This window comes from Brassica rapa, chromosome A05 (assembly GCF_000309985.2).
Source record: "Brassica rapa cultivar Chiifu-401-42 chromosome A05, CAAS_Brap_v3.01, whole genome shotgun sequence".
In the NCBI taxonomy this organism is placed as follows: Eukaryota; Viridiplantae; Streptophyta; class Magnoliopsida; order Brassicales; family Brassicaceae; genus Brassica; species Brassica rapa.
In genome coordinates this window covers 17630418-17651219 of record NC_024799.2, presented here as the reverse complement: position 1 = coordinate 17651219, position 20802 = coordinate 17630418, and the positions used below count along the sequence as shown (strand labels likewise).

The 20802-nt window shown below is 36.9% G+C and overlaps 2 protein-coding genes and 3 long non-coding RNA genes across 5 annotated transcripts; 2 read left to right on the top strand and 3 right to left on the bottom strand.

Moving 5' to 3' along the window:
• The first annotated feature begins 224 nt into the window (after positions 1 to 224).
• On the top strand, positions 225 to 2710 carry LOC103868911. Its single transcript, XR_633076.3, has 4 exons — positions 225 to 720; positions 806 to 936; positions 1105 to 1253; positions 1338 to 2710. It is a non-coding gene; the product is annotated as an uncharacterized LOC103868911 (long non-coding RNA).
• On the bottom strand, positions 2515 to 6816 carry LOC103868910 (CSC1-like protein At1g32090). The gene is made up of 11 exons (XM_009146962.3): positions 6401 to 6816; positions 5610 to 5762; positions 5385 to 5520; positions 5211 to 5312; positions 5006 to 5128; positions 4836 to 4916; positions 4417 to 4757; positions 4095 to 4340; positions 3683 to 4007; positions 3213 to 3446; positions 2515 to 3116 (listed from the first exon to the last, which is right to left on the bottom strand). The coding sequence occupies exons 1-11, from the start codon at positions 6715 to 6717 to the stop codon at positions 2757 to 2759; spliced, it is 2418 nt and encodes an 805-aa protein (XP_009145210.1). The 5' UTR covers positions 6718 to 6816; the 3' UTR covers positions 2515 to 2756.
• On the top strand, positions 4131 to 9638 carry LOC108871977. Its single transcript, XR_001958688.2, has 3 exons — positions 4131 to 4362; positions 6782 to 9532; positions 9624 to 9638. It is a non-coding gene; the product is annotated as an uncharacterized LOC108871977 (long non-coding RNA).
• Positions 9639 to 9897: 259 nt separating this feature from the next.
• On the bottom strand, positions 9898 to 15076 carry LOC108871996. The gene is made up of 3 exons (XR_001958708.2): positions 14080 to 15076; positions 13922 to 13990; positions 9898 to 13823 (listed from the first exon to the last, which is right to left on the bottom strand). It is a non-coding gene; the product is annotated as an uncharacterized LOC108871996 (long non-coding RNA).
• Positions 15077 to 19246: 4170 nt separating this feature from the next.
• On the bottom strand, positions 19247 to 19874 carry LOC103868988. Its single transcript, XM_009147032.1, has 2 exons — positions 19459 to 19874; positions 19247 to 19367 (listed from the first exon to the last, which is right to left on the bottom strand). Exons 1-2 carry the CDS (start codon positions 19872 to 19874, stop codon positions 19247 to 19249), a joined length of 537 nt encoding a protein of 178 aa, XP_009145280.1.
• Positions 19875 to 20802: the final 928 nt, after the last annotated feature.

Sequence of the window (20802 nt, the reverse complement as noted above, 5' to 3'; positions counted from 1 at the left end):
ACTTTGTAACGAAAACAAAAATCTATGCTTTTTCATATTTGTCAATGTTCTCACACTTTCAAAGAATATATTAGCTTAGTCACTTACTTATTTTTTTTTACAAAACAAAGTATCAGAGTCTTGAAAGTTGAATCCATATTATTGTAAGTGTACATAACAGTTTGTGATTACATATTTAGTGATTCTTGTATATGTGTCCAAGAAAGTTTCAATGGTTTAGTGGTATCTGCCCTATATTTATGTCATACTAACCCGGGTTCGATCCTTTCATTTGCATTATCTTTTTATTTTTTACGAAAAAATAAATGAGATGACTTGACAATTTCGAATTTTCTGATTGGACGATTTTTTGTGCCTACGTGGACACTCTAAAAGGGGCTTATATCCCCTTTTAGTATAGTATAGATTAAAAAGGGAAAAAATAATTAACACGGTTAATGGGTATGACTTCCCTTTACCCTAATTTTTTTACCCCCTCTTCTCCGCCGAAGCTTTATTTCACTCCATCCATGGTGATTTAGTGTTCTTGGAGAAAATCATTGTTTCGTCGGACCTTTCGTCTCTAACTTCGTTTTTGTCATCCTCCCCTTCGTTCTCACACACGGAACAACGAAATCGAAGTGTTCTTCCGCAAACAGTTTCGTCGGACGGTTTGGTTCATTACGAAATTGAAGTGTTCTTTCTTCAATTTCATCTGAATCTCATGTTTCTTCACACTAGGTATGTGATTTCTTGTATTGATTCTCTTAACCCTAGATTTTGGTAAAAATGATTTGTCATCTTTCTTAAACTAAATTAGTTTTAGGTTGATTAATCATCTTATACATGAACAGAAACTGAATATGGTTATTTCTGCTGTCAAAAGAGAGAAGGACTTTTTATCTAAAAGTAGAGAAGTCTCGTGCCATGACCGAGATTGATGAACGAATGAAGAAGGTGCTCACTTTTTCTAACATTCTAAGTTACAGCTTTGTGTTCCTTTTTTAAACTCGTAATCCATGCTAGTGCTAGCATGCTGACTCTTTGAAGGTACTGTATTGATTTTCTCTCTACTCTAACTTGATGTTTGGTTATGTGTTATTCTCTGTTTTTGATGTTTGGCAGAAGTGAAAGATTCAAGAAGAATCAGGCAGCAAAGCTGAACCAGCACAAGTCTTCCCACCTAGGTGGTTCGTCAGTTCAGACAGAAGATAGCAATAAAAAATGAGGTGTCTCAGAGAAAACCTGGCCTCTCCACAGATGTTCTAGCATCGGTTAGTATTTTGTTTATATCTTATTTCTTGAAAGGATAATGATGCATTTCTTTTGTATTTATGGTTTTGTTTTTCCTGATTCAGGTTTTCGGCGGTTCTTAGAAGATTAAGAAGAGGCATGTGAAGCTATTGCAGGTTGATCAAAGGCTTTAAGTTTTTGAAGAGGCATGTGAAGATATTGCACATCGAACGTTCCAAACCACGAAACAGACATGGCTAAATTTTAATATATTGCACACTTGGCCCCTGAGATTAATTCCTTTCTTATTATTTCCCCATAACCTTTATTTTGAAAATTATTCCTCGATTTCGCCCCAAAACTTTTGGTTCAGAAAATATCTTTAATGTTCGCCCCATAACTTTTAAATTTTACGGAAATATCTTTATGATTTCGCCTTAAATTTTAAACGTTCACTTTTGATTCTATTATACGAAAATACAATATATACAAAACTCAGAAATTTATCGTGGAGCAATCCAAGATTAGATTTAAATTTTTTATTATACTTGCTAGTAGTAAGTTAGTATACATATCAAAGTAGTGTGAATCATATGTGGTCTAGTGGTTTCTGTGTATAATTTTCTCTTGAATAACTCGGGTTCGAGCGGAGGAAAGAACAATTTTGATGATTTTTATGACTTAGGAAAGAATATACACTTCGAGAATTAGATTAGATTTTGTGTAGAATTAGGAAACATCTTTAACCAAATATGAAAGTTTCCATATTTTATGGATTTGCCTAGAATATATATCATAGCTTACGCAGAACACAATAGAGTAGATGAGAAACATATTATTCCTTAAGCGCCACATAAGGTAAAAAGCAGAACATGTTATGGCACAAAATATGGATAAGGTATATCACTGCGTTGTGGCTATATGTCGTTATCAAGTTGTTGGTATACTGAAGACATCTTTCTTAATTATAACGTTTCAAAAAATAGCTGCGTTATGATATATAAGAAAGTATAGTTTACGTTGTATACCCAAGATATATCTATGTATAAAACTTAGTATCCGATTTCTAGACTAAGTAGATGACCATAATGAGTATTCTAAATGTATCTAGAAGATAAAATAAAATATGATTCCACTTAAAAAAAAAAACTTTTAAACATATATATTGTCATACTTATGTTTCCAATAGTTTTCATATTTTTTAATAATTTTTAAATTCAATTTATTATTTTTCTAATAAAATAAAGATAAAATATGTCCAGAATTGCCCAAAATATCAGAAGTCCTAGTGTGACAAATAAAAGTTTAAAGTGTCTTATTTTTCCAATTTTCCTAATAAATATTCATAGTTTTCATCACATGCACTATCAACCAAGTTTTACAATTACCAAAAAAAAAACTGAAAGAAGATGCGAATAAATCAATCTTGGAACAACACTAATACCACCAATCTCCTAGCACCACCAATAAAACCTAAACCATTTAATTAAATTTTAAACGACTACTTATACAAGTACGCCTCATATAAGACACCCTTTTGTTTGTCAGTTGTTGTAACGGTATCCACCATGCTCCTCATACCGATGAGTTTCGTAATGGTACTCATACTGAGACGATGACTGCTCATAAGCGGAAGCGTAATGCGAAGAAGGGGACGTGGGATTGTAGACTTCATGTTGCTGGTAATGAGAAGGAGTACCGAGCTCGGTCACAGGACTAGACGACTGTGTTTCATGTTTGTCCACTCTAACCTCCGTTGTCTCTTTTTGGTGCCTCTCATCTTCTTCATCTAATTCTTCGTCGAATGAAAGGAAGATCGGGTGTAAGTACGCGTCCGCAAGATCAGCTTTCATGTTCAACTCCGGTTCTGTCTCCTTCTCCAGCTTGTCTTTTGCCATTGCATCCTGCAGTAAGACCAATGATAAACACATGTTTGAGTAAGAAACCTCGAAACTTTTCTTTTGGACTATGATGTGTCCTTGAGAAGATTGGTGGTTTACCTCGAGTGGGTACTTTCCGAAGGCGGGTTCGAAGCGGTGTTTGCAGTACTTGTGGAAAGAAAGAGTGAGAATGGGTAAGATGATAAGCAAAGGCGTTGAGTTTGCTGCCTTTTTAGAAGTCAAAAGTCCCATAAGCAGAAGCTGAGATATCAACAAGCTAGCTATTATCCTCCCATGAACGTGCGGCCAGAACGCTCCACAGCTCTCATATTGTTGGTTGTACACATTGATTATCTGCATTGCAAAACCAAGAAAACTTAAATATCAACAAAGATGGATAAATTGTTTGAAATACTATAAGTTAAGCTACCCACTTTTCAAAAATACCCTAACATTATATAAATGATAATAAATTATTTTTACACATTTAGTGGTAGTTTAGTCTTTTTTTCATCACAAATATAAGGTATGAAAATGGTTTGAGTAAATTTGAAAAACAGTATTAGATGCCACTGAGTTGTAAAGCGAACCTGATGGCGATAGACCAAGTAAGCAAAAGCGAAGAAGACACAAATGAAGGGAAGGAGAATGGGAGTGACAACGGCGTAGACAATCCCCAAGAGGAAGTAGAGCTGGAGAGATGGGAGAGTCTCCTTGAAATCGACAAAACCAGGGTCCATTGCTCTCTCTCTATCTCGGTCCGTCTTCACAATAAACATGTTCTTCAAGTGGAAGATCACGAGTGGCTTTAACCGGAGTATCTCACCCGCGATACCAGCCCACCCGTCAACCATTATGTACGTTATAAAGAAGGTAGCCTTCATCGGTATAGAGACCCCAATGGTTCGAGGAATCCTGTACAACACAATGAAGAAATAAACAAAAGCATTTTTAAAGGTATGATTCTTTTGGAGAGTTTATAAGAGGTTAAAGGTTGCTTACTGAGTTGGTGACTGGTGAAGGAAAGAGTCAAGCTGCTCAAACGCTGTTCCGGCGATGATACTTCCCAAGAACACATTTACTAACATGAAGTAATAGTACTTCGCTGCTGCTCTACGCTCAAGTGTAGATAAAGCAATGTAGCCCTCAATCTTCGACATAATCAGCAGTACTGTCGGGAGGATCCACAAGAAAATCTTCAGAGCAAGACCAGGTAGGAAACCTTGTAAGAATGACTTTACAAAGTCCCTGCAATAACAAGAAGATGGGAGTCATTCAACTCTATCAAGTTTGTGTAAATTGGCATGTGATTGCTTTGACTTACAGTCTAGTGACAGGTCTGAGGAAAGGCGCAACTCTATCAAGACCTTGTAAATTGGCAAGAGATTGCACGAAAGCGATGGGGATCATGTAGAAGAAGACCAATGCAAAGACTGACACACCGATTATGAGCTTTCTGATGGTCAATGAGATAAAAGGTATAGAAAGGTTTTGCCAATAGATATCACGAGGCTCTGGAGCGCTGCTCGTTAGCCACAACGTTGGATTCTTGCTCTGCTGCGTCTGTGCGCAAACGGCAGCTCCCCACCGTGAATCAAACGACACGAATGCGACAGGAAGCATCAGTTTTGAGTCTTTTAGAACTTTTTGGCGCTCCAAAGCCATCTGTTATCAACATCATCAGACACGTGTTTAAAATGAGGTTAAAGTGTTTGTGTTAGCTGCACCAGAGGAGTAGCTTACAGTGTGGTCAAAGTCCTTGATCTGTTGTTGGTAGTACTCGATGGAGTCAACTTTTTTACCCCATAGACCAAGAAACCCTGTCTGGAGAAGACAACAACCTTATCAACATCATTACATCTAAAAAAAGGACTAAAGAAATGGCGTGGAGAGAGAGAGAGAGAGAGACTAACTCTGCAAGTAGGCTTCTTCTTATGAGGATTGCGTTGATGCTTGAGCACATAATAGTCATACCAGTCTTGCAGCCTCTCTCTTTGCTTCACCAGCTTCGCGTACTTGTTCGCGTTATAAACTGCCTGAAACAACAAGATCCCATCCCTCAATCGAACTGATTATAACAAAGATAAGCAATTTTATAAGGACAAAACATATATTTACCTGATGACAGAGGTAATGCTCGGGGTGATTCGTCTTAAAGAACTGATCCACAGTGTCCGGAACTGAGTGTCCAGGCATGTCAGGGACGTTTCTGACAACAACCTGCAAAAACAAAAACTCCAAATGTATTAAGAAAACACTCATCAGTGTTAAAACTCTGAAGCTTTCACTTACAGTGAACTGCTCAGGACGCCTACGCTGAGAAGCTAGATACTGGAGACGCATTAGTGCAACAGTGTTGTACTCTCTGTAGAGCATGAAACATGCCCATAGCGTGAAAAGGTACTCTACTCCAATGTGGAAGAAGAACCTAAACACAGACACACACACACATAAAGATGTTAATAATGATTACTAAAGCTTCATTTTTTTTTTTAATACAGAACTAAGCTCTCTCACTTGGAGGATTCAGGCTGGACATTAGAAATGGAGAGCTTATCAATGTCGCTGACAACGAGTTCCTTCTTCAAGAAGAAGAGTGTACCGCTTGATACATTCACTGGAACAAGAACTGCGAGTGCTAGTATCATGGCTGGTACAAAGATCTTCAAGCTGCCAAACACCAACATGAAAAGAAAAAAAAACATCTTTAGAAGGAAAAAAACTAACTAATGCAGATTCTCTCATAATTAATCTCAATAACTTTCCCGGAAAAATGAATATCTAAAAAGTGACTTTCTCAGGAAACAAACAGTGACAACAAACGAAACTTCCATTATTGCTTTGTCTTTGTGGAATACAGAGCGGACAAATCCGAAACTTAGCTGTGTTTTGTAATAACATGTTCTGTAAGAATAAAGTACAAATATTTTCTGACGAATTAAAGATTATTTTTAACCGTAAAATTCGGGATTATGTCACACTTTGTGAAACTCGTTCTTGGAGATTACAAAATCACGGAAATCCCCAAGAACACAATAAATACCAAAATTTTCTCAGAAAGTTACAATTTTTCTCGAGAATTCAACAGTATCTATCTTTTTAGTGATTAGACTCATGAATATCATAAGTAGCCTAAATACCCAGAAAAGTTTATTGGAAAAGAAATAAACCTTTACAACTGAAAAGTTTCGATTTTTTTTCCTTTCATTTTCTCGAGAAGTTGACATCTCTCTCAAGATTGAGAATTTTGCATTTTAAAAAAGAAAGAAAAAAAAAAGTCAATAGCGAGAAGAAGAGGAGGAAGTTACCCGAGAGTGTAAATCCTGAGGAAAACAGCAGAATCGAAACCAGCGTGACGAATGATCTCGGATTCACTCATTTTCATGGCTTGAGGCATCCAATTGAGGAAAGTGAAGTATGTTTTGAAGTTGAGGTTGACGAACTTTCCGACGAGGTTTCCGTCGGAGCGGCGGGGACTGTGTCTGTCTCCGGAGAGATACCATTTGGGGAAGTAGACTCTGTCGTTGATGGGTTGGATTCTTAGGACAGCGAATGCTATCAGAAACAAGAAGGCACCGAAGAGGTTTATAAGGGCCGAGACTCCTATGTCTTCTAGAGTCGCCATTGATGAAAGCAAGCACCACACAGAGAGAGAGAAGAGATGGAGAAAAAGGTTGGCTTTTAAGGAGAGAGTGGCGTGAAGGAGAAAGAAAGAGAATAGATATTATCGAAGTCTAGGAGTTTCTTACTCCACTTTCCATTTTTTTTTTTAATATGGTATGTAAATATTGTTATTTTATCCTTTCATAAATGATAAATCCATAAAAGGCCATATAATATACTAGTTTTGGGAAATATATTATCACCCATAGTCGAATATCACACGAAATTACCCAGTCAAATATCACACAAACCAAAACCTTCGCTAAAAAGCAGTGTTTTTAAAATCGGACCAATCCGATAGTGGACCGGGTTCAACAATAAACTGGGTATATAACCGAATTGGATCTAATAATTGATTCAATTATGAACCGATTCCGTAGCCAGATTAGATCTTAAAGTTATTAAACTACTAAAACTATCAAAAATCAACAAATCATTCATATGAACATAAAAAAAGTTTATATTTTTAATGTTTTATGTTTAAAAGTTATTTATATTTTAATTATGTATCATATTTATTAACATTACTTTTAAATTTATATACTAAAAGTATATTAAACCAGATTCTTAAACCAGGTATGACCCGGTCAAACCATATTGAACAGTGACCCAAAAAATTTCCGGTTCAGCTTCCAGTCCAGTTTTTAAAACACTGCAGAGTGGAAATTTGAATTTTACAGAATATAAAAAATCCTTATTTTTGTTTAGAATTTACATTATAATATATATTTATGAACAATTCTCTCAATAGCCATTTTTAAGTTTTTATCACAAAAATAGCCTTCAAAAAAAGAAAATGACCAAAATAACTTTTTTTTATTTTGAAAATTTTAATATTTTTTTTAAAAAAAAAATTGAAATCATATCCTCAAAACTCCACCCCTGACTTCAACTAGACGAGATCGAAAGTAAACCCAACTCACTTCAACTAGACGATCAATATCACACAGAGAGATCACCATGAAAAACTCTCATCCCCACGGTTAGGATAAGATCTAAGATTTGGAAATTCGACTGTAGAGAAGAAATGAGAACAAAACATGAAGCTCTAAACCGGTTGAAACCTAAAAAGAGATGATTCAAAGCAATTAAACCCGACTTCGGCTCTGAGAGACAACCGGAGTCTGAGAACAAGCTTCAACAATAGAGGATTGATGAGAGAAGACATAGGATTTTTGAAGACAATGGGGTCGATCTAGCGCAGTGCCAAGGTACTTCTTCAGTTAGAAGAACTCGTTCTTATTAATAAATAAAATACAAAAATTGGGGTACAATACAAAAAAAATTGGGTGATATAGTTTGTAATAATTGCCTCTCTCTTCTTGTATCATCTGCAGCTTATAATTTTTAATTTTTATAATGTGGTAGTAAGCGTCCAATTTATGATCATTAATGATAATTTTTTTTTTGCAACAAAAAGTTATTCTATTACTTAAATTTGAGGTGGTCTAAATAACCAGAACGGAATAGAACAATCAATGAAACTAAACTCTCTATGAAAAGATTGAGCATACCTAGCTAAAGAATCAACAATTCGATTTGGTGCTCTTGGGATGTGAGATATCCTGAAATCTGGGAAACATATCTGAAGAGTCTGTATCACCTCCAATTATATTGTAAAGCTTGGCCAAGCTTAAGATTTATTTATCATTGCATTTAGATTCTTGCAATCAGTCTCAAAGCTATGGAATGACGAATATTGAATCATGTTCTCCATAGCTCATCTCAGTGCTTCTGATTTTGTATGAAAAGCAGCCTTTCGCCGACATAAGATCCGCGTTCCCATGAATTGAGTCTTGCCCAAACTATCCATCCAAATCCATCCGCGTCCACTCAACTAAGATGTAGAGGTCCATGAACTATCTACCATACATATATTATCTAAGCTTACAATTTATGGCTCCTCAATATAATGCCTCATGTGATGATAAGGGTAATGATTCATTTGCATTGAACCATGCTTGACATTTGCTTTCCGCATAACTGATAAGTTCCAAAAGACCCTTATATATCCTCTTTTTTTTTAATGATAACAAAAACTGCATTATGCTAAAAGACAAACAATTAACTTGGGGGGGGGGGGGTTGATTGATTTACGTAGTGTTCATAAATTATAAAAGCTGATAGATTTTAAAAATTATGTGGATCATGTAAATATATATATATATATTTATTTATTAGACTTTTTATAGATTTTTGCAGATTTTTAATTGTATTATCTTATTTTTTATCCTTGTTTTAAAGTAAATATATAATTTATGATTCTAAATATTTTCTTCCAGTATAACATGTTTTTTAGTCTTTTTGTAAAAAACATATTTATCTGTTAAAAGAAAACAAGAATGATACATATATAATTATGTTTATATGATAAGATGAACACTACATATTAACAAATTTAACTATATTATCTTTGCCTAGAAATTTTCATGGTATTTTGTTTTTATTTAAGGGGAATTGGAGTCCTTATACATAAGAATAGGAAAAATTAACTTCATACCCATAACATCACTTTGGCTACGATATGTTATATATTGTTGTGTAAAGTGCCAAAAATATCCTTTTCTGCGCGCGTAGACATCAATGAGTGTCATTATCTTGCAAGTTGAAAAATTGTTTCTACTTTACAAACTCTTGCATACAGCGAAGAAGGGAGATTTGAAGAGGGTGCGTGGTTTCGGTCGTGCGGCATAAGTAGGATATTGAGAGTTAGGGTTTCAGTGGTTTTTTTCAATTTTACGGCGGCACAATTGAGTTTCCAAACCCAACAAATCAAGGTAAGTTTGATTTGATTTCATAGCATTTGGGTATATAGTCTAAGTTTCAAACTGATCTCGTCTTGTATCTGTGGGTGATTATACATGTCAGGTGTCTGGTTTGTTGGATTGGAGATAGTGAAAACTGACGATGGATTGAATTGGGGAAGATGAACAGTAATGTTGTGCAATGTACTCTATTCTATTTTATAATTACAGTATAGTATGTTACAATTCTTCTCCTCCTCTTCGGCAAAGTGTATCTCCTTCGCCTTATGATTCTTCTCCTTCACTACTCCATCAGCTTTGTTGTCTTATCCTTCACTATTGTCGCTAATATATAGCTTTCACCTAATTTATACATTGAGTGGTAATGTGTATTTGCGTTTTGAAATTTCATGCTTTATAAATGGTATTATTTTTCTATTGTGTTGAATGAATGCTCTAAGTTAATGGAGATTCACATACATGTTTGTATTGACAGTTTATATAGCTTTCATACAATATTTGAATAAACATTACATTATAGTATACTAATCTATTCATCAAAATAGTATAGTTTCTTCTTATGTTGCTTTCACTCTTACACTCCCTCCTACTCTTTCTCTCCTCCCCTCCCTTCCCCGATCTCTCTCTGTCTTTCTCTCTATTCGTCCTTCCTTTCCTCCATACTTTTATCTTTCCTCCTTCCTCCTTCCTCCTCCTCCTCCCCTCCTGTTCCTCACCTATCCATTTTCCTCCTTTTCCCAATCATCAATATAGTAACTATCATCAATTGCCATACTATTCTAAATGAAATATAGTGTATTTTAGACCTTCAAGGTTAGGGTTTAGGTAGCTCCGTTATGGGCGATGGTTTGGTTTTACAATTTGGGTTTAGGGTTTGGGTTAAGGGTTTACAGTTTGAGTTTAAAGTTTAGAGTTTGGGTTTAGGGGAGTTAGGATTTAGGGTTTGGGTTTAGGGTTTACGGTTTGGGTTTAGACCTTCAAGGTTAGGGTTTAGGTTAGGGTTTAGAATTTGGGTTTAGGGGGTTTAGGGTTTAAGGTTTAGGTAGCTCCGTTTGAGTCTATGGTTTGGGTTAAGAATTTGTGTTTAGAGTTTGGGTTTATGGTTTACAGTTTTGGTTTAGGGTTTAGGTAGCTCCGTTATGGTTACGGTTTGAGTTAAGAAGTTAGGTTTAGGGTTTGGGTTTAAAGTATACGGTTTGGGTTTAGGGTTTAAGGGTTGTCTTTTGAGACTATATTACATTTTATATAGTATAGTAAAGCATGTGCGTTGGAGTCATTTGCACGCACACGCGCTTCGGAGGTTATTACGGGCAATTTTAGGTGAACTTGTCACATCGATGGGCTTTTGCTGTAGAATTGCTATATTCTTCATTTTAGTGCTCCTTATGAATATTCAGCAAATTGTCATTTTATTTAATCGTTAAAACACCTTTAAAATATAATATTATAATAAAATATAAAATATGATTAATTATATCTTTGCTAACAATAGTTACTCTGTTTTTTTTTAATTTTTTATTACATAGTATTGAAAATCTCATATATATATATATATGAAATTTTGAAAGTAGTTGTGCGTTTATAAATAAAATGTAGAGAATTCATTTCCCACTAACAATGGAGTTAGTTAAAAATATAGAATCAACTATAACTACACTTTTGTTTTGAATAACAAAAGATTGAAATGAATGATGTATAAAAACAAAAACATTTAAATGAATTTTAAAATCCTCAAACCAATAATAATGTACTATGCTAATTTTTTTTAAAGAATTCGTCTATTAATAACAATGGAATCTCAAATTTTTTATTTTATAAACATTCTTATGCCAACAGCACCCCCTAAGTTTGGACTTCTTAAAATGATTAAGGAGAAATCTGTTATATTTTACATTCAATCTACTTTAAATGCAACGCTGTTTACAAATCTTGTATTTTTTTTTGAAATAAATACTATTGAAGATGGGTGTCGCATCCCGCTAATGTTCGGCCCAGTTCTAAAAAGAGAGGATTGAATTTGAAGAGAGCAAGAATAACGGAAACCTAATTCGTTAATAGACAAAAGAGGACGATGAAATTGACATGACGACTTCACATCCATGCTCGAAAAAGAGTGTGTTGACTCACTCAACGAGTACGGATGATACAGTTTGACCTGCGTTTGATGCATGGTGACAAAGCAAGCTGCATCCGCATCACAAAGAATTTGTGACCTCACCTGATAGAGAATCAAATATGTGACTTCATCAATAAGGACAACGAGCTGTCTTCCTTGTCCCATCCGAATTATCCCGCAACTATAAAAGTAGAGCTCTATTGACTGAGCAAATGAATGATTTTTTTGGGAAGATAACTTATCAACCTCGACTCTTATTGTATAGCGAGCTCGATTCTAACATTTAACTCACTTCACATTTGTAATCTCTTTTGATATCAATTTACTTCTAATATAAACGATATTTACAACTTATTTTGTCCCTAAATTATTCATTAATCATCACCCCCTAACTCACTATTCAAAAAATACGTTCGAACTTCTAGTCTAAATTTTGGTTTAAAATACATAATTCAACATCTAACTAGACTTATTTGTTTAGAGTCAGTTTATAGTATGGTAAAAAAAAATTAAGGTTACTAATCTGCTTTTGCCAACCTTCACCTTGACGATATTTTTTTCAATCTTAGTGAGACGGCACAGGTTGACCTTATTATATATATGCGTTTGGAACCTTTCGTCACTAAACAATATTTTCTAGGTGATTTTGTATGGAATTTTTTCTTTGTAGAATTCTTGTTTGGTGACAATTTCCGTGCTATTCAAACGTTAAATATTATATTCCAACACTAATATTTTCATGCATGGTTATTGGTTTCTGTCTTTCTGCTAGGTGTTACAACATGTAGCATAAAGAGGACAGAGCGATTCATGCCGCCAGGATCTGAACAATTCATCCAGGGAAAATTTTAAAAAAATACTATTACATACATTTATAAATTTAAATTTTTATCAGGGGCATTTTCAAAATTTGGTACAAAATTACAATAATTTTTTTATAGTGGGCACCTGTCCCATCCACCCACAAAGGTAGCTTCGCCCCCGGCCATTATTGTGCCATCTTCAGAACTCTATATAGGGAGCAACACTATGGATGAATTGTGATTGTTCTTAGTTTGAAGGTGTTAAACTACTTGTATAGTTTTATAAGATGTCAAATGAAACGTGCGTTTTATCATCATATATATGAGGTCATATCCTATATATACGGAGGAAAAGAGTCTGAGATGTCCCATTGAATCATAAGAAATGCAATTAGCTGGCTTAATGATGTTATTTTTTTGGACAACGCTTAATGATGTTAATATTCTTATAATACAGATGTGTTTTAGTTTTCTAGGTTGTCACGGAATGGAAGTATGGAGTGGTTGCATATAGTGGTTAACAAGGAAAATGACATCTTAGGTTTCTTGGTTTTATACATCACTATGTTAAAAATACAAAAAAAAAAAAACATAAACCTGAAAGAAATCATATGGATTTGCAAATACTAATCAAAAATCTATTTGTTAAATTTAAAATTATAAATCAACTAAAATGTATAAATGAATAACTCTTTGTAAGTTGACAAAAAAGAATATCTTTGTATTAATACATATGCGATCAATAGTATACGACTAGAATATTATTTAAAAGTCTGATTAGTAATCCCCAAAACGATAGAATGGTACCATTTTATACTTTTTAGCAGTCGTCCAGTTTTGTGAAATTGTAGTTTTTGTTCAGTTATTATATCATTCGGCCGTCTTAGCAATAAAAGAAAGGGAGAAAATGATGTTAGTACCTTTTCTTCAGAAAAAATGATGTTACTCTATGGTTTGACATTTGTTTCTTAAAGATAAATTAATAGTTATATTATTCTATATTGTATTATTTGTAGTGTTCTTTATTACATACAATATTGAAGTTTGCTTAAGGTTTCGGGATTAGTAACATGTCTTGATGCGGTCATCCACGTTTATCCTTGCGTTTGGTAATAAAGAACTTAATTTGATTATCCCTAAAAACTTATAAGGTTTTTTAAATACACTTTAATAATTATTTAACTAATAAATTTTAACTTAATTTTTGAGCTACAATGGTAGTTTCTTAATTTGGGTTTCTTAAAAAAAATAAACTTTTCTTAACAAACCTTGAGAAGGATTTGTCCAGTGCCTAACACAAAGCCTGCATCAGTGTTTCCAATCCCTTAGCAAACTGACCAAATGCTCCAGCAGTACATGCGTGTGAGTCTGTTCTTAACCAAACCTATCGTAAGGAAAAAAATATTAATCGTAACAACAACAACATATAGAACCGAACCAAACCAAACAAAGCCAATCATATCCAGCGAGAGAGATTGTTACCTCTCCTGGCCTGCAATGACCTTCTTGTGCAAACGCAACATGGCAAACACCTTTGTAGTCATGATTAGCCTAAAGATGAGAAATGAAACTTTATTCACATGCAAGCAAGATAGGGATTCACAGTTTTCACTCCATGGAAATTTTCAAAACCACCATACCTTGATAACAACGATGTTCTGTTCCACCGATACATGGCGATACGGGAACGTTTCTCATGCTCCGCCGCAACTGTCTCGCCCCGAAGACAGATGAAGCATGGCAACGAACCTCTTTATTTAGCTCAACCTGTACAGTCAAGGGCAAGATATGTCGCTTTGTGATTGACTCTGGGTGCTCGGCAAACGTGGTTTCTGAAAAAGCCGTTCGTAAGCTTGCCCTTAAACCCGAACCACACCCACACCCATACCGCCTCCTATGGATGCAAACGGGGGCTGAGGTTTTCGTTTCCAAACGAACTCTGCTGTCTCTCTCCATTGGTTCATTCTACAAGGATGATTTATATTGTGATATCGCTCCTATGGACGTATCTCATATTATCCTCGGTCGCCCTTGGCAATTTGATCGCGAAGTGATCCACAACGGCAAGACAAATACCAATTCTTTTATGTTCGAAGGCCGCAAGATCACACTACTTCCATCGCCAGACACTGATCATACGAGCAACTCACCCGCGACACCAACAACAATTTCAAAACAGAATTTGTTAATCATATCGAAGTCCCAGTTCGAACAGGAGCTTCAAGACACCCGACCACTATTTGCTTTGGTCGCGGCTAACCCAACGCCGTCCCACCCACCCTTGCCCACCGGCATTTTCACCAATCCTACAAGAGTTCGAGGATCTCTTTCCGGATGAATTGCCAGCAGGTTTACCCCCATTGAGGGACATACAACATCATATTGACCTCGTACCAAACGCCGTCCTACCGAATCGAGCACATTATCGTATGAGTCCGGAGGAGCACGAAGAACTTCGACGACAAGTTGAAGACTTACTGATCAAGGGTTATGTTCGTGAGAGCTTAAGCCCGTGCGCGGTTCCAGCGTTGCTTATTCCAAAGAAGGACCGGTCGTGGCGCATGTGTGTTGATAGCCGAGCTATCAATAAAATAACTACACGGTACAGGTTTCCCATACCTCGGTTGGATGATCTCCTTGATCAAGTAGGGAAAGCGGCTATTTTTACCAAATTAGACCTTAAAAGTGGTTATCATCAGATTCGAATTCGACCAGGAGACGAATGGAAGACAACTTTCAAAACTCGCGAAGGACTTTTCGAGTGGCTAGTAATGCCGTTTGGATTATCTAATGCTCCAAGTACTTTCATGCGAGTGATGAATCAAGCTCTACGGCCATTCATTGGACGTTTTGTCGTGGTGTATTTTGATGATATCCTCATCTTCAGCAACACACTCAACGATCACCTTTCTCACCTACGTGACGTGCTACTTGCCTTGCGTAAAGAAAACTTATATATCGCAAAGCAAAAGTGCGAGTTTGGTGCTTCTGAAGTATTGTTTCTTGGTTACGTCGTTTCCGCGGCAGGATTGAGAGTCGATCCCCAGAAAGTCGAGGCTGTAGTCTCATGGCCAACGCCAACAACTATCACAGAGGTCAGAAGCTTTCATGGCCTCGCTTCATTCTATAGGCGTTTTGTTCATAACTTCAGTGCTCTCATGGATCCTATTACCGATTGCATGAAGCAAACGTCGTTTGCTTGGACCTCGGAAGCAGATGCAGCATTCGCAGTAATCAAAGACAAACTCACGACTGCTCCCATATTGGTACTGCCTGATTTCGATTCTCCTTTTGAGTTGCATTGTGATGCTTCGAAGCTAGGTATCGGCGCGGTTTTGAGTCAACATGGGCGGCCAGTCGCGTACTATAGTGATAAGTTGGCCGGTGCTCGGGCTCGTTACAGCACCTATGATATAGAGTTCTATGCAATCGTCCAAGCCATCAAGCATTAATGTCACTACCTTACTCACAAGGAGTTCGTCTTGTTTACCGATCATGTGGCACTAAAGTACTTGGGAACTCAGGATAAAATCTCTTCTCGACATGCTTCCTGGACAGCTTATTTACAACAGTTCACTTTTGTTATCAAGCACCAGTCCGGAAAACTTAATAAAGTGGCAGACACGTTAAGTAGCCGGCATTCCTTGGTCGCCACGCTCAGCGTCTCCGTCCACGCAGACTTGTACGCGACTGATTCATACTTTGGGGCTGTCTGGCAAGATCTTGCGCTTAGTAAACGGTCTGATTTCTCTTTAGTGGATGGTTTCCTCTTTAAGGACAATTGCCTTTGTGTCCCGGAGTGCAGTCTGCGATTGCAACTGGTCAAAGAGTTACATGGCGAAGGGCACATTGGGCGGGATCGAACTTTGAAACTTGTTACAGATTCGTACTTTTGGCCAACTTTGCGGCGAGATGTCGAACGATTTGTGACTCGTTGTGCTACTTGTCAGCGTGGGAAAGGTCATGCGACCAACGCGGGTCTCTATCTTCCACTTCCAATACCGACGCAACCGTGGAGTGATATAAGCATGGACTTTGTCCTTGGGCTTCCTCGTACGCAACGCGGCAAAGATTCTATTTTTGTTGTGGTTGATCACTTTTCAAAGATAGCTCACTTTTTGCCGTGTAAGAAGACCACGGATTCGGTGCAAGTGGCGTCCCTTTTCTTTCGCGAGATCTATCGGCTACATGGCCTTCCGGTGTCTATCATCTCAGACAGAGATTCACGTTTCATTAGCCACTTTTGGCGTTCTCTGTGGAAACTTTTTAAAACAAGTTTAGACATGAGTTCTGCTTTTCATCCCCAATCCGATGGACAAACAGAGGTTGTTAATCGTAGTCTGGGCAATATGTTACGTTGCTTGGTGGGTGATAACTTACGGTCATGGGATTCGGTGTTATGTCAGGCCGAATTTGCTCATAACCATGCTCACAATCGCAGCCTTGGGTATAGACCTTTCAAAGTTGTGTATGGTGTGACTCCGCGCGGTCCGTTAGGTTTAACAACGGTGCCACAGCCAGGCGAGTTTCATGGGAGAGCGCAGGAACTGGTCGATGAACTGACGAGTATTCACGCTCGTGCTAGCGATAATCTGGCCGGTACTACTCTTAAGTATAAGCGAGCTGCTGATAAACGCCGTCGCGAGCTACATTTTGAAGTAGGCGACTTTGTCTGGGCCATTCTCACGAAGGAACGGTTTCCGGTCGGGGCATACAACAAGTTGAAGCATAGGAAGATTGGACCAGTGGAGATTGTTGAGAAGATAAATGCTAATGCCTATCGTCTTCTTCTTCCGCCTCATGTGCACACGGCTGATGTGTTTAACGTCAAACACCTGTTCAAGTTTGAGCCGGCTGAGGATGAGCTTACGGGGGGAGGCCTGATGTAGCGTACATCCTACTCCTACTCTGTTTTGGTTTTATTTCCTTGTTTCCTTTTATGTTTTAGATAAAGATCAATTGATCTAATCTCTTTAAGTTTAGGAATTTGATTTACTTATATATAGTATCTTCTCGGCTTTGTGAGAGATACAACTTTTGTATTATTGATTAATATACTTAGAGCTTTGGTGTTAACAAACTCTTGAAACCTTATCTCCGGGTATTCTATAAGAATTCAACGGCTTTAAGAAGGCTTAGATAACGGGCATTCTCAGAATTCAACGTTACCTTCGCGTTATCGGTTACTATCGTTACTTCCGCTACACTAAACTGCTACGTACTACCACAAGAAACAGAGCAAAAAAAAAGAGATCACTGGATGCATTACCTTAGCCTTGTCACCGAACACTCTCTTGAAGATACCAAAAGCACCAGGGCCACAGACATCATGAGTCATAAGAACATCAACGTAGAGTCATAAAGCATGAACATAAATAGCATCAATCAAACACATAAGCAAAGGAGAGAAGGCGAGACTCACATTCTGGACCGATGCAAGTGCATTTGTCACGGTAAGCATCGTATACGTGTCGGAAAATTCAACGTTGCCCACATCGTATAGGCTCGATGTATCAGTTAGAGCCTCTGATGCTCCCATCCTCTTATGTAGCTGGTGCTGCTACTAACTTCAAAGATTTTATCTTAATTGCCCCTACCCAAGATTAAAATACTCTTAATCAAAAACGATACACTAGAGTGAAATCAAGACTCAAAACAAAAGGACAAAGACGTCTCCTTTATGTTTCTACCCGTATGTAGTAAACAGAGAAAGAATAAAAATTTTCAACTTCCTACATCAACGCATGAGAAACACTCAATTGATTTCACTAATAACACAAACTGGAGAAAAACGAAATAGAGAAACACTCAAATGATTTTACTAGTAACGAGTTTGCTAAATCTTCGAAAGAGAAACATTAAATTTCCATTACTTTATAGCTTTTCACACACAAATCAAATAATTGAAATTAGCTGATTGATTCACCTTAGAAAATGAAATAGAGCTTGGTGCCGAGCGCAAAGAGAGGGAGGGCCACATGCATCATGTGCGACGAGAAATAACGAAAGTTAGGTTCAGACCGATCCTGAGGTGGTGGATGCGCTCTGCGGAGGATCCATGACGGAGACGATCTTTTGAGATATCGATTTCTTCTGGTGGAAGATGATGATACTAACCTTACTGGGGGATTCACAGAAGAAAGAAGAGGAAGAGATTACAGAGAACGAAGTGAGAAAAGAAAAGAAAAAAAAATTGAAAATAGAAAAAAAATATTTTCTCTCTTTTGCTGACATGTGGGTGGAAAACCTTCTTAATAATCGGTCACCAAACTCCTTATCTAAGGATCGATAACTTCTCTTTTTTTTTGATTTATTTAAATCACTTATTAAACTTAAGAACCCCATTTAGGATCAGGGATAATCATGGTCTTAGATCCACTTTTTGACTGAAGGCATTCATATTAAAATTGCAGAAAGGAAAATAAAAGTTTTACAAGCATACTGCTATAGTCAGACATAATGCACATTATGAAACTCATACATAGTTGAAACCCAAAATTTAGATCAGAAGGTAGAATTGGGCCAAGCCCATTTACGAAAAATGAAGGGTCAGTGATTACGGTTCTAGCTTTCATCGCTTCGTTGCAAACCATTTCTGCATGAGGGAGGAGGAGAGCAAAGGTGAAGAGGATCTTAAGCTGAGTATTTTGTCCCTTATGAGCCGATCCAAGGCAATTTGCAGCGTATCTGATGACTGGAATCGCTGAATATGAAGTCGCTGGTTGCGTTCTCGCCACAGCATATAGATCACGGCTTGCCAGCATAATAGGGTGAGGCGTCTGGTATGTTTGTTCCATGTAAGACCCATCAGTTGATTAAGAGTTGTCTGCCAGGATTGTGAGGGGATGAATGAACATCTTTGAGCCATCTCCGACCAGATTCTCCATGAGTAAGGGCATTGGAAGAACAAGTGATCTCTAGATTCAGGCTACAAGTTACACAGCAAGCAGTTACCGTCAACAGGCAGACCCCAAGTAAGGAGGCGATCGCGAGTTGGGCATCTATTAAATACAAATAACCAAACCAGAAAGCTGTGTTTAGGGATACCTCCTTTTGTGCAGACAATGGCTGCCCAAGGTTCTTTTGCTTCTACTCCTTTTAGCTCCCAATAAACATCTGTAGTTTTGTAACTGGTAGTAAGGGCGCCTGCAACAATCCAATCATAACCGTCCTCCAATCCTTCTTGCAGGGACATAGTTGTTAGGGCTGTTTGAACTTGTAACATAGCCTCCGAGCGAGCTCTAGGAAGAGCCCAGTTGCCCGATCGATTGAGATCCGACAGAGTAGCATCAATAGGAATACCCTGCCTCGAGGCTGATGTGCTGTAAAAGTAGTCTTGCAGTGATCCAAAGGGGGACCAGTCTTCTTTCCAGAAGCGACAATTTTCTCCATCACCTACACGCAATTTGATCCAGGTATACACTTCCCCATGCATCTTGATTAGTTTATTAGCTAGCCAAGAGTTAGTAGCACTTGTTTTCACAGTCCAGTAGTTAGATAACGAACATTGTAGAGCATCTCTAACCCATACCTATTTTTTCCTCTATAATTCTCACAAAAATAGATTAACTCTATTATAGAGTAAACCATTGGAGCAAAACTTACTCTATAATAGAGTTACTCTATTTTTGTGGGAATTATAGAGGAAAAAATAGGTATGGGTTGGAGATGGTCTAATGCCTTACAAGGACTTACCAAAAACATTAAACAAGATTTCTCCTATCATCCTTGTAGAGTGCATTATGTTCATGTAGGGGTAGCATAGTCAAAAAAAAGATGCACAGTAAATTTCAGTACAAATTTGTATATCGTTAATTATGCATAAAGTTTTGAGAATTTGTACTCCCTACACACCAAATCTACCCTATTTGCACTTCATACCATATTTTCCACCAATTTTCTTCCCCCCATCATTACCATTTTCTCCATATTCTATGGTATCCCACTAACTTTAGTATATTGAGCTAATTTGCTCAAGTTTTTGGTATGAGTCATAATTTCTCTTGATTTAATCTTAGCAAAGCAGAACTCAAACACCTTGTAAAAAACATTTTTTTTTGTTTTCGAATTAATTTAACATTAAATTCAAAAATTCAAAAAAAAAATATAATTATGTATACAGATGAATAAATTTATGGTTTTAAGTGTTTTCTCAATTATTGGTAAAATTACTATTTCGCCTTCAACTTTTCACATGCAATACTAAACCTAATCCACTTCTTTCATGTTTGCATAGTCTTGTGATTTTTAAATAAGGCTTAAATACAAAAAAAAAAAACAATCCAAAGAACTCTTTAATTGCAAAAATTCTTAATTTCAGAAAAAGTGATGAAAGTTTTGTGTCATATAGTGTTCAATGTCTA

Coding starts and splice junctions, on each gene's coding strand:
- LOC103868988 (XM_009147032.1), bottom strand. CDS start 19,874: ATGCATGGGGAAGTGTATACCTGGATCAAATTGCGTGTAGGTGATGGA. Junction 19,368..19,458: donor AAACACAGCTTTCTGGTTTG/GTTATTTGTATT, acceptor TGTAACTTGTAG/CCTGAATCTAGAGATCACTT.
- LOC103868910 (XM_009146962.3), bottom strand. CDS start 6,717: ATGGCGACTCTAGAAGACATAGGAGTCTCGGCCCTTATAAACCTCTTC. Junction 5,521..5,609: donor GTCCAGCCTGAATCCTCCAA/GTGAGAGAGCTT, acceptor GTCTGTGTTTAG/GTTCTTCTTCCACATTGGAG. Junction 5,313..5,384: donor GGCGTCCTGAGCAGTTCACT/GTAAGTGAAAGC, acceptor TTGTTTTTGCAG/GTTGTTGTCAGAAACGTCCC.